The 12,329-nt window shown below is 45.1% G+C and overlaps 1 protein-coding gene across 2 annotated transcripts in view; it reads left to right on the forward strand.

The window, feature by feature from the left end:
* Positions 1 to 11,963, forward strand: part of rnd2 (Rho family GTPase 2) — a 30,407-nt gene extending 18,444 nt beyond the window's left edge. For both annotated transcript variants that reach the window (XM_084370428.1, XM_084370427.1), the window contains exons 3-5: positions 5,661 to 5,770; positions 8,600 to 8,734; positions 10,793 to 11,963. In XM_084370428.1, the coding sequence (XP_084226554.1) occupies positions 5,661 to 5,770; positions 8,600 to 8,734; positions 10,793 to 11,062 (515 nt within the window). In that variant the 3' untranslated portion in view covers positions 11,063 to 11,963. The remainder of the gene's footprint in view (positions 1 to 5,660; positions 5,771 to 8,599; positions 8,735 to 10,792) is intronic.
* Positions 11,964 to 12,329: the final 366 nt, after the last annotated feature.

A 12,329-nucleotide genomic window follows, 5' to 3' on the forward strand; every position in this document is an offset into this window, starting at 1 on the left:
TTTTATGTCAGTCTTCAGAGTAGATTGGAGTTGAGACTTTTAAGGTCAGTGGGTCCATATGTGGTGAGCTGTATTGGATTCTGGATGTGAACTCGTAAAAGAAAGTTTTCTTTCTGGCTGATATTCACATAATAAAACACACGCTGTCTTGATCAGCAGAGTGGTGCACCGGGTCAAAGTAACTCCACCTCCTATGAAGGCTGTCTTGGCAGCACGGTCTGTTTATCTCTGTTTGAGTAAGAACCCCCAAATGAGGAGAAGCTCTAACAGTTCACAGCACACACCGGACCATCAGCACTGAAAAGTGTGATCCAACCCCTAAAAGGATGGAGCACCAACCCTCTTCTTCTCTCCTCTTAGTCACCTCTAATCATCAATGCACCGGAGTCATTAGCCTCCACGATCCCCTCGCTCTCTTGCTCTCTTCCTCCTTACTTCCTTTCAGGGCCTCACAATGAAGCCATTTGCATCCGTCCAGGTTGCTACGATACTCGGCCGCTGCGACTTGAAATGTTTTGCCTTTGCTTTGAAGGTGGATTTCAAGAGGAAAACAGCTGCAGGAGAAGAAAAAAGACAGTTTATGTGACGCTGGATGTGTTGTGTTTCTAAGGTCGCAGCTCACTCGATCACACTAACTGTTATCCTTATTTGGCGACGTTTGGGAGGGGTTGCGCTTCCATGTGCCCTGCCTTCGTTATGTTCATGGGTGTTTTTCAGTGTCTGTATGGCCTAATGAGGCTGTTAGTTGCTGTTGACTCCCTGCCATATGTGCATGAGCACATTGGAGAGCCTTGAGGCAAAGACTATTCTTTTCCCCCTAACACATAATGGTTTGCTTTTTTAGCTGCGTCTGCAATGAGCATGCAGCAAATGGAGAGAGAAAGAGAAAATTCCTGCTGCGACGGTACAGATTAATGCGCTAAGGAATGGAAGGCTTTGTTAAATGCTGATGCTCACTCAATTTCACCGGTTTCCAGAGGAATCTTCTGTCAAACTACAGCAATTATGTTTTATTGTTAAGTTTATTTTCATCAGGAGAGACTTCGTAGAGAGTGAGCTAATATTTTACTGACGTGCTCAGTAATGATGAGAAAATGTGAAGAGTCTGTGGTTGGCCCCATCGTGATATACTGTAAGTGGACAGTGAAATTTTAAGTAGTATAAGACCCAGTTGATGAAGATTTGGATGTATTTGAAGAGGAGCAGCTGCAAGTGTTGAACCTGGATGTGAATGTGGTGAAGATGGGGCTGCAACTAACAATTATTTTCATTATCGATTAAACTGTTGGCTATTATTACAATTAATGATTGACTCATTTCTATACAATGTTTAAAAGAAATTGTGAAACATGTTGACAACAAGGCCGAACCGATGTCTTCAAAATGCTTCTTTTGTCCAAAAATCTGTCCAAAACCATAAGAGTCTTAAAGGACACATATAATGCTCATTTTCAGGTTCATAATTTTATTTTGGGTTCCTACTCAAACAGGTTTACATGTTTTAGTGCTAAAAAACCCCCCACATCAGTTTTCTCATATTGTCCAGTGTAGCAGCACTGTATTCCCCATCTGTCTGAAACGCTCTGTTTTAGCTCCGGTCTCTTTAAGGCCCCCCTCCTGAAAACCCAGTCTCCTCTGATTGGTCAGCTTACGCACGCCTGAGCCAGAACTGCCGAACAACAACAAAACACCAGTGCTACATCAATTCGTACGTGCCAAACTAGCTGTTAGGTATAAATTATGCAGATGTGTTGCATGGCGTCGTATTGTGATGTCACAAAGTCACAGAATTAAAGGCGGGACTACTGACGAGGCATTTTAGGAGCAGTGTTTTTCGTGTGTTTCTATTACCTTTCACATGTCCAAGAATCTTAATAAAACACTGAAGTCTCCTGTTAATCTTCTCAGCAAATGCTTCATATTTTGCTTGAAAAATTTCAAAATAGTTGGCAAATACATTTCTATTGATTGATTGATTAATTGACTAATCCTTGCTGCATTTTCGGAGAGGAGGGTTGCGATGGTTCATACTGAAATGACAGCTGACTGTAGCAGAGAGGAGAACAGATTTAAAGTTTGACAGCAGCGATGTGATTGGCTGATTAAGATCGTGGTTGGTTTAACTGAAAGAGTAAACTCCTTTAGGCGGCCAATAACAAAAAATGTTGGAGAAGAGGGAGAGGCACTAAGCTTAATTTCATTGATTAGTCCTCGAGAAATTGTCACATTAGAGGGTTTGAATGAGCAGACAGAGAGCTGTCATGTTTCAGACAGATCGTCTCGGCGGGGCAGTCCAGGTGTCAGGGGACAGGAGGCATAAATGAAGTCATACCACAAACCCTCAAGCCTTATTACTGTACATTAGCGCTCCACTAAGTTTCTGTCCGCCTCAACATCCTCTGGGATATTTCCAGCCTTTGATGAAGCTCAACTGACGGCTGGCTCGCAACGCATTCCTTCCACCTCTGTCACCTCTGCTCAGAAGAGCCTCCTGCGCGGCGCTGCAGCGTGTCTGAGCGCTAATTAGCCCTGTGGAAATAAAGACAGAAGTCCACTTTCCACTGTGAGAGATCGCCGGTGCTATATCAGGCTAATGCTAATGGTTGAGGAGGAGGTTTTGTGAGAGGTGTTTTATCCCCGTCCTTGGCACGGCGTGGCGGGGTCCCGCTCCGCGCCAGGCGTGATGGTTTTTCGTGGTTCCTGCCAGGCTGTGCTCCCCTCCCTCACCCTCCTGCCCCATCCATCTCATCGTGCCTCTGTCTGAAATTCAATTGACCTTTTGTTCCACCTCACAGTGAATGGGCACAGGCCACCTCCACCAATAGCCAACCCAGAGCTCTCATACCTCTTTATTTGATCTGTCCAGCCGAGTTCGGTGCTTTCATTACCTACCCAAACACCCCCACTCCTCCACTCCTCCGCAGCTACGTCCTCTTTTATCTCTGGTCATGTCTCTTTGCTGGTAGGGGAGAGGCAGTTCAGGCGGTGGAGGTGATATATTTTACAATCAGGAGAAAACTCTTTCTTCTTCCTCCTCCTCATGTTCTTGATGGTTATAGTGATTGGCTTTTATTTGTGCCTGCTCGGCCTGTTTTAAACACAGCCCTTTTTCTCCTCGTCTTCCCCTCAGAGGACTTTTTTCTGACTTTGAAAAAGTGCTGAGGTAGCTTCCCTGTCGCTCAGGGCAGAAGAGCTCTGAATTGCTGCGCTGTGACGAAGGCCTGTTGTGACCGTGACCTGCCAATCATTGTGATCACTGGGATTGACAAATTGATCCCAACGGCCTCATTCCGGGCCCCTAATTACATCTTTAAATCAAACGAGCGTTATTGTCTCAACTTTCCGTCAGCTTACATTTCTTCCCCTTCATCTGGATTCTCCTTTAATTCCCCGTTTGCCTCTGCCATCGTTGCATGCTCCTGCACCTTGCCCTCGCGCCAGCGTCAAAGTCATTAAATCTTTTCAGTCCCCTCTCCACCCCCACATGCTGTCTCTTTTCTTCTTCAGCTCTAACCTCAGTACAGGTCTGCTGCACTGTGATACATACTAAAGACCAACTTCAGCAGCTACAGCACCTCATGTGTGACCACTACCAATCAGAGCTCGCTGTTGTACAATGTGTGCTTTGCTGACTGTTGGACTTGGCATCTGTGTGATGGGCTTTTTGGGGGGTGTGTGTGTGTGTTAGTCCTGCTCTTTCAGCAGTACGGATCAGTTAGTATGGAGAGGAGGAGGCTATGAATTTCTGATATTGTCCTGTAAGGTAGAGGCTAAAAATGACAATTATTCTTTTTTTGTTTTTTCTATATGTATACATGTATCAGTATATAATTTTCTTGCTCTTCGAGTCAGCCAGAGGAGGTCTATGCCTAAAAATGCAGACTGAAGAACTGTGAAGATCTTTGTATGCAGTGAGGAAGTTTAATGAGAATGAATAGGGCCACACAATATCCAGTTATCTTAATGCATCAGTGTTATACACGCCATTAGCAAGGCTCAATCCCATTTCCAACTTTTACCCCTACCCCTCGTTTTCAAGTGCCCCCTCTCAGAGTTACAAGGGGTTAGTAGTTGAAATCTCCCCCCATGAAATGGGACAACCCTTCAAGACCCTCGTGCATCATCAGTAGTCACTGATGCTATTTATGTAAACAGACTCGACCGGACATTTCCAGTATGCCGTCTTAACCCGTGATTTCTCTTGTGTCACTGTGGCAATCCTGATTCATAATGCCATTTGCCATGCTGCAATAAAAAGAGAGAGGAAGAGGACTGAAGGCCACAATAACAAAGCATTTTTCAAAAAGTCCAGTGAGACTGGAAAGACATCCAAAATATTTGTTAGCCCTTAATGGAAAACTGCATTTTGTTGAGAAACAGACTGTCGCCTCACTTTGAGGCACAAAAAGCATCAATCTCGAACATGCAGCGTGTTGCATTGTTCCCAGTGGGGAGGGAGCAGGTCACCATAGGACAGCCAGCTGACTGATGGAGGCCGCGTGCAGCTATTGTCATAGTCTCATTCCATCATTAACAAAGAGATCATAGTGATGCTAAAACAGGCTGTAGCACCATTGTGCAGACTCCATTTAACCCGCCGGACAAAGGCATGCAGCACTTTAACCAGCTGACTGCCTATTGTGTCCAGTCTGGTATGAAGCGCAATAACAGCAAGAATAAAGATAGTCATAATCGGCTTGTGTGACCTTAAGTAATCCACAGTATCTGATGCATATGTCTCGCAGTTGAAAGTGTAAAAAGAGGTGATTCGTCACCAAACCTGTCCGTTTCCTTGACAGCAAATTTATGCAGCCTGGGTGCGGTTGCTGTCGAAATGTACGAGTTCAGGTCTGTACCAGCTCCCAGGGGTGGCAGGAGGGAGGGTGCCCACAACCACAGCCACGTTTCCCAGAAAGCCCAGATATTTTTACAAGCCTCCTAATGAGAGCTGTAAGAGAGCAGGACCCGTGTAACCGAGCAGCTTGTGAAAGTACAGAGGCACCACGCTGCCTTCAAATTTGATCAAGGTACAGAAATGAAAAGCGAGAGCTGGGAGAGGCGTGAGAGTGCATGTGAATCTCATCGAGTCGAAGGAAAAAAGATTTTAAAACAAGGACCGCTTGCAAGCATGGCAGGAAGAGGGATGAGACGAGAGAATTAAGGGGTTCAACCTTTAGTTTGGCCTTTGTGCTGGCATTCGCTGTTGTTTCAAGATGATAATGGATTGTGTGCTCAAGTCCTCTAGTCCTTAACCCACTATGATTCACTTTTGTGTGTGTCTGCTTCTCCAAGAAACCCCTCGACATTCCTCGTGAAGCACTGTGATAAAGGGAGGCCGCAGCTGTGTGGAAGCCCAAGAGACAAAGAGACTCAAATATGTGCACACAACTGTTGAGATCAAGACTCATGTGCATCTGCAGAGTGCGTCCAAGCTGTAGCGTGTCCAAGTTCATGTCACAGCCTCTGCTTTAATGGGTTATCCATGTATTCATGACCTTAAGATCACCTTCCGGGGACCTGCAGCATGTTTCTAATTGACAGAGCGTGCCATATGGTTGGGATGAAGATCCTCATGGGGTTAAGTTGGTTAAAACAAGTACACAGAGGAATTTCTCAGAGGGCGCAGTGACCTTATGCCATATGTTATTGTGTGTCCACAGGTTCATCTTATTACGATAACGTGAGGCCGCTGGCGTATCCTGACTCAGATGCTGTTCTCATCTGTTTCGACATCAGCCGCCCAGAGACTCTGGACAGTGTCATAAAGAAGGTCAGTGTTGTTTTTTTTTTATTGTTGTTTCCACCCCCCCCTCATTTCATCTCCTCCTCTCAACACTTTGGATCAGCATTTAATATCTGCTGTGACACAGGAGAACTAACCGGAAAGAAATTCACTTTCCCCTGATCAGCATCTTGTATCCACTCAGCTTTCTGTGCCAGCAGCTTGCATTTTCACGGCTCAACAATAGAGCAAATCAGCACAGAGGTTAGAGCCTCTCGTTCCTTTATCTCATCAAAATGTCCATGGATACTTGACCCTCGTCCCTCCGAGGAATGGTAAGGTCAGAATGAAGAATGAGAGGGGAGGCTTTGCAGCCGGGTGGGTTTGACGGGAATATCAGATACGCAAATTAGCCACACCGTATCAAAGGAGGCAGGAGCCTGGTCAAGAGAGCTAGAATCGCCTCTCTGCAGACATTTAATGTTTAAAATCTGGGTTTTTGCAGAACAGTTGGCCCGATAGTGGCAGATTATAATTATTATAAGATGGCCTATACACAAATTCAAGTGTCTCCCTGCAATATCTGTACAATCTTCTACTTTTACCTTTACTTTCTATGTGAAGTCACTTTTGACAATAAAATCTTGGGTTTGGGACGAACCTGTGCAGTTTCCAGCTGCAACAACAATAATGGAAAGTGTCCACAAGCCTTTACTTCATGAAGAGTGCCGCTATCTGAGATCATACACTTTACAGACTCCCAGGGACCAAGATGTTATTTTTGTAATTAGTGATTAATTAACATTACTGTTACGGTAAGTAAAACCCTCTGAGTGACCGATAGTTGGCATTTTTTTCACCTCCATGTCCGTTTATTTGTTGGTTGGTTTGTCAGCAGGTTTACACAAAAACTATGAAACAGATTTCAGCTAAACTTGGATGGTGAAATCTGATTTTCTCTTCAACATTGCGAGAGAGGGCATTTTTCTGAGATTTTCCTTCATTTCTTAGGGAATCTTGAAGAAAAAAATACGTCATCAATCCAAGTCAATACGACTTTCCTTAGATAGCAAAACACACAAAATGCCAGGTTTGGTCTCTACTTCAGATGTTGTAATGCTGTTGCTGAGATCGGGGTGGCAGCTGAAGTGTGGTTCTGGCCCGGGCGGGGTTGTGGTCGTGGATTTGTTTTTACGGTCGGTGGCAACACCTATTGTACATGCAGAGACACCCAACTTAATGGGTTTGTTTGCGTGCATGTGTGTCATGTGAAACAGGCCTGTGCCATTTAGCGCTCTCTCATCTTGAAGCCATGTGTGTGTGTTTGCCTTTGAACTGCGCTCCGTGTGGGTGCTCCTTGTGTTCCCACGGCCGGCTCGTTGACGTGTTTAGTGGTCTGAGGGGAGCTGCTAAAATGCCCATGCAGACTTTGTAGATCTAACCCGAGCCACCTTTTCTTTTTTTTTTAACCCACAAATCTCACAAGCCTCAGCGCGCTCTGTCAACAGGGGGAAGCAGAGCTACCGTCAAGCTTTTGGTTTTCCCATGAATCCCTCGGCAGGGGGCTGCCATGACCCCTGACCCCGAGCTGTCGCCCTGGTAATCCTGAAACTCTGAGGCACATGGAAAACCTGTTGCACAATCACCATCCCAAATTAGGCTCTTGACCTCCAGAAACAAGCGGGGTCACAAGGGTTACTGGATGACAGCTGGGGGGAGGAGAGAGGGTTCAACAATCAAAGCGTTTGATTGGATGTGATCAGCAGAGCAGGGACGGGCATTGAAGGTCAAAGGTTGTCTTCGGCGTGAAAGGTGAATGGACGGCCTGACATTCTGCACGCGGCATGCGGAGTGTTTCAGGGCTGTCGGCTGCTGTTGTGTATTTGTGTCGCGGGGAGGAGACTGTGTTGGTTCAGCTGAGTTTCAGAAGTGACATTTAATCTCGGGGTGATTTTAGCAGGAAGGCTGCTCAACCTTTCCTGCACAGAAGCTGAAATAGATTTGCAGACGGGGGCTGCGTCAGGAAAGGTGTAACACATCAGGTACTGCAGAGCCCTGAGCCAAGCTGGCATGAATAAAGTTGTCTTATTTTCATGTGGAGCTTAAGCTAGTGTAATGAAACTTTAATTAATCAGTGAAACAGTGTGTGCCCTTATTAGAGCTGAAATGATTAAAACGATTAATTGATTGGGTGTGACAAACTGTCACTTGCTCCAGTCTTTCAGGTGTAAGGTTTCGTTGTTTTTCTTCCTCTTATGTTGAAGTAAATTCGATGTCTTTGGGTGTTGGAGTGTTTGAGTGATTAAAGGAAATGATGATGTGCATTTTTCACTATTTTCTGTCAAATGTATCGACCAAAACACAAACTGAAAGTAACTGTCAGTCGTAACCCTGCTGTTACTGAGTTTACGGCTGCGAACATGTCATTGAATTTGATTATTTTTTAATGAAATGATTCATTGTTTAGTCTATAAAATGACAGATCATAATAAAATTGCCAATCAGAGTTTCCTGGAGCCGAGGGTGGGTGATGACCCGTTTAGTCCAAACAAAAACATATTCAATTTACAGCATTTGACGACAACAGCAAATTCTGCTCCGCTCTTGCCTGATAAATGACATTTTCATATTCCCAAATCTGGAGGAATTGACCTAATCTATTAGATTCTCAGTTGTAAAAAGGTACTCACAGACCTAACAGACCTTTTACTTTCCCCTGGCTCCTTAGCTGAACAAATGTCTTTTATCGAGAGAGCATTATTCTCCCAGAAGCTCAGGTGTCCGGTGTCAGAGAAGCCAGAGGTTGTCACCGTGTCTCAGCAGCGCTCCTCTCATATTTGGCAGGATCACTGATATATTTCTGTGTCTCTCCGACAGTGGCAAGGGGAGACGCAGGAGTTCTGTCCCAACGCCAAAGTGGTGCTGGTTGGCTGTAAGCTGGACATGAGGACAGATGTCAACACCCTGAGGGAACTCTCCAAGCAGCGCCTCATCCCCGTCACCCACGAGCAGGTGAGAACAAGAAGATGACGGATATGTGCGGAGAAAGAAATGAGACGAGGTGCATTGGAAAATAGATTATAAAAGCATTCTGACGATTATATGCGATCTATCGTGGATCAGCAGTGGCGTTGCCTCTCTGGTCCCACAGGAAGGGAGTGTGAGCGAAACCTCACACAACACAATCAGCCACCGCAGAATAAGAGCTGTGTGAAACCCCTCGGGGACATGTTGCTGGGGTTGGCATTTTGACCGAAATTTTGCTGACAAGCAATGCAAGGTTGCTTACGGCGAGGGCCGCGGGAGAGGCGCGAGTGGTTAGTGGAGTTTATGTCGAGGGACACATTTTATTCTCCCTCCGAAATAAAATATTCATGCAGATTTAGGGATTTTTCAAAATGCAGGATGAATAGAAAAACGGACATTGATAAATGAGCGAGCCCTTTTATCGTACGCCGCCATGACCTCTAAGCCAAGGGGATGGGGAGAGGAGGGAGGGGATGATAAACTGTTCTGTAAATCTGTGAATTTTAATCAGCTTTCAGTATGTTCATTTTGTGCTCTCCCGTGTTGGACATACAAAAAGTGGAGGGGCTTTTTCACCGCCGCACAAAAGCCCCCAGAACAAAGGAGCCCTTTTTTTCCCGCTGCCGTCTGAGAGCTCGCCGCAGGCTAAAGGCACGCAGCCTGAAAATCCGCAGCTGAAAAAAAACAGACAATTCATGTAAATAAGATACATAAACAAAAGATGGTGTGGCCAACCGCGGGGCTAATGCAAAATAGCTGGGGACCATTTGTGGTCATGCCTACATTAAGCTATTGTTTTGCTCCTTCTCAGTCACTACTGTTGGTGCCCTGAAAATGTGTGTCACACAGCAGATGCCAAAGCTGTGCACAATAAACATTTCGGAGCTCTAATCCAATAGCCCGTGTTGTTATCCTGTTGTTGATCTTAAATTGAATTCCAACACAGCTGAGGAGTCGCCGGAGAGAGTGACCACTGGGTGAACTCCAGACATTTCCGCACTAATCTGCCTGAGATCCGATCGAGCTTTTCCGCTTGTCGCCACGATCTCTACCTCAGTCCCCCTGAATCCAAATCTGCCATTCCACCTAATGAGGACTTCATTGCTTCTTATCTGTGGCTCAGTGCACAGCCGCGATAAAAATCAAGCAACAAAGCTGTCCGTGGTGGAGGGTATGCGATTTTCGGGTCATGGGAAATACAGTCGTGGGTTTTTAAGTGCGATCATGAAACAAGAGGAGCGAGGAGAGAGGCTGAGGGACTTTGAAATTAAATTTGTCTCCGATTTGATCACAAGCAAACAATTTACAGTCTTAATTAACTGGGTATATTGTAACATTACTCAGGGGGAATCTCCGATGGTGGAGTTTAGTCTCTTCTCTCTAAATAGCTGCACAGACCATGTCATCAGTGGCCCAGTGGGCACTGTGCCGCTCTGTTCCCACTCTCCTACCGCAGGCTGAGGAGTCAGAGTATCTACATAATTAATGCCTCAGATGGAGGAGCTTCATTTGTCTGTGGCCGTGTTTGGACCATTGACATTCAGTCTACGGGTGAGATTGAAATCTTTCTCTCAGGTCTGCTGCCTCTTTCAGGAACATTTAGTCTTCCACTGTTGAGATGTAGTGCCTGCTTATGCCGAGGCACAATGAAGGACGGGATGCATATTTTTCTTCATAAAGTGCTCACGCAACACCTTGACAGGGTGTAAACTCATGTCGACCGAGCCTTAAAGCCTCAGGAAACAAGAGAGAAGAAATTCTATTAGAAAAGAAGCAGAGTACAAAGCCACTGAGAGGAAGGAAGGCGTAACGTAAATGCACTGGGAAGATGCCAAAAGGTTTTTCGTGGCACCTCAGATAAAATAAAATAAGCAGTCTCACTGTATATTTTTCCTGTAACACAATTTGTTGGGTGTGATATAAATCAAAGGAGGCATATTATGCTCATTTTCAGGTTCACTGATGCAAAAGAAAACACACAAAAAAAAGCATAATAGTTGTCGCTTGTTAAATGTCTCCTATTTTCCTGTCTCCGCGTTCCAGGGCAGCACGATAGGTCGACAGATCGGGGCGGTGGCCTACGTCGAGTGCACCTCCAAGGTTTCGGAGAACAGCGTTCGGGACGTCTTTCACGTCACCACGGTGGCGTCGGTGCGGCGGCCGCACAAGCCACAGCTAAAGCGCAGCAGCTCCCGCAGAGGCCTGAAGCGAGTCTCACAGCTCCCGTTGCCTCCCCTACCGGGTCGGACTGAGCAAATGGACCAGGCCCCGGCCATGAGGAAGGACCGGGCCAAGAGCTGCGTGCTCATGTAGAGACCCTTCATTCTAAATTAAATATGTATATACATAAACAAAGAAATATATAACAGAGGAAGTCTATTTATTGTTTTTTTTGTTGTTGTTTTTTTCCTCGTATCTTCATTTTTTTGCACTGCAGAGGAGTGAGGAAAAAAAAGAAACACTGCGCTGTGGAAAGAAATGCTTTGGATTTTTCTTTTTTTTTTTGTTGCGTGTGTGCATATTTTCTAAGCTGTTTACATATTTGTGTTGTTTTGAAATGCTGACAAATTGGACTAACCCTGGGGACGTGAGGAAGCTGCGATAGTGGAAGTGTTGGCTAGTCCCTGGTATTAAAGAGGAATTAATTTCCTGAAGCCGCTCTAATGAAAGGATGGCACCGCGGCGATGCTGAGGAGAGTGAGGAAAACCACGACGAGGACGGACATCTGGGGATGAAGCTTGTGTTTTTTGTTTTTTTCAAAGACAGTGTTGCTCAGCGAACATTGGGACTAATTGTCCAGCTGCACTGTCTGAAGTCGCTTCCTGTTGCCATATTTGAGGGGAAAACCTGTATGTTCAGTCGTGCTGAAAAGGGATTCTAGCGGTACGACGAATGATGGCTCAACCAAACAATAGGAGCTGGAAATGAGATTTTGTAACACTGAAATATTGTGAAGGTGTGTTTGAGTGTTACTACCACAAGTGCATTTTAGAAAAGAAGTCACAACATATCTGATTTTATTTGCTCGTTTAACACTTCTAGTTTTCTCATCGGCTCCAACTGTGTCAGTTTAATTCACTGAAGTTAATGCTGTTGTCACTATTTTAAAGATGTTTCTTTGTGGAAAATAAAGTGGTAAAATGTTAGGGCTATTTTGTTGTACTTTCACTAGAGTCTAAAATAAAGCAACAGCTTGACTGTAAATACATTTTATTCCTTTTTTTCATTAAATGGATTAGCGGTGTAGATCATGCGATTAACACACTTCTCTCATCATGCTGAGATGAAGTAAATCAGTTAGTCACAACGCTCAGTCTTCTCTTTGCAACTTCTCATCCATGTGCTTTCCTCTTCCCGCCTCCTAAAGCCACATCTGTAAATCATACCTGTCCATTTCCTGTGTTAATGCCATCTCCGAGCTCTCATGTTGCCCTGCAAGTCAAACAGCACTGCAGCCTGAGGAATGAGTCAGACTTTCAAGGTAATGTGCACACTGTGCAGACCTCTCAGCTGGCAAAAAACAAAATTGAACTGCAATGCAGCAGCACCAGTGGACTAATGTAGTGTTTTTAAATGACT

Source organism: Pagrus pagrus (assembly GCF_965226575.1).
Source record: "Pagrus pagrus genome assembly, chromosome: 13".
Lineage (NCBI taxonomy): Eukaryota > Metazoa > Chordata > Actinopteri > Spariformes > Sparidae > Pagrus > Pagrus pagrus.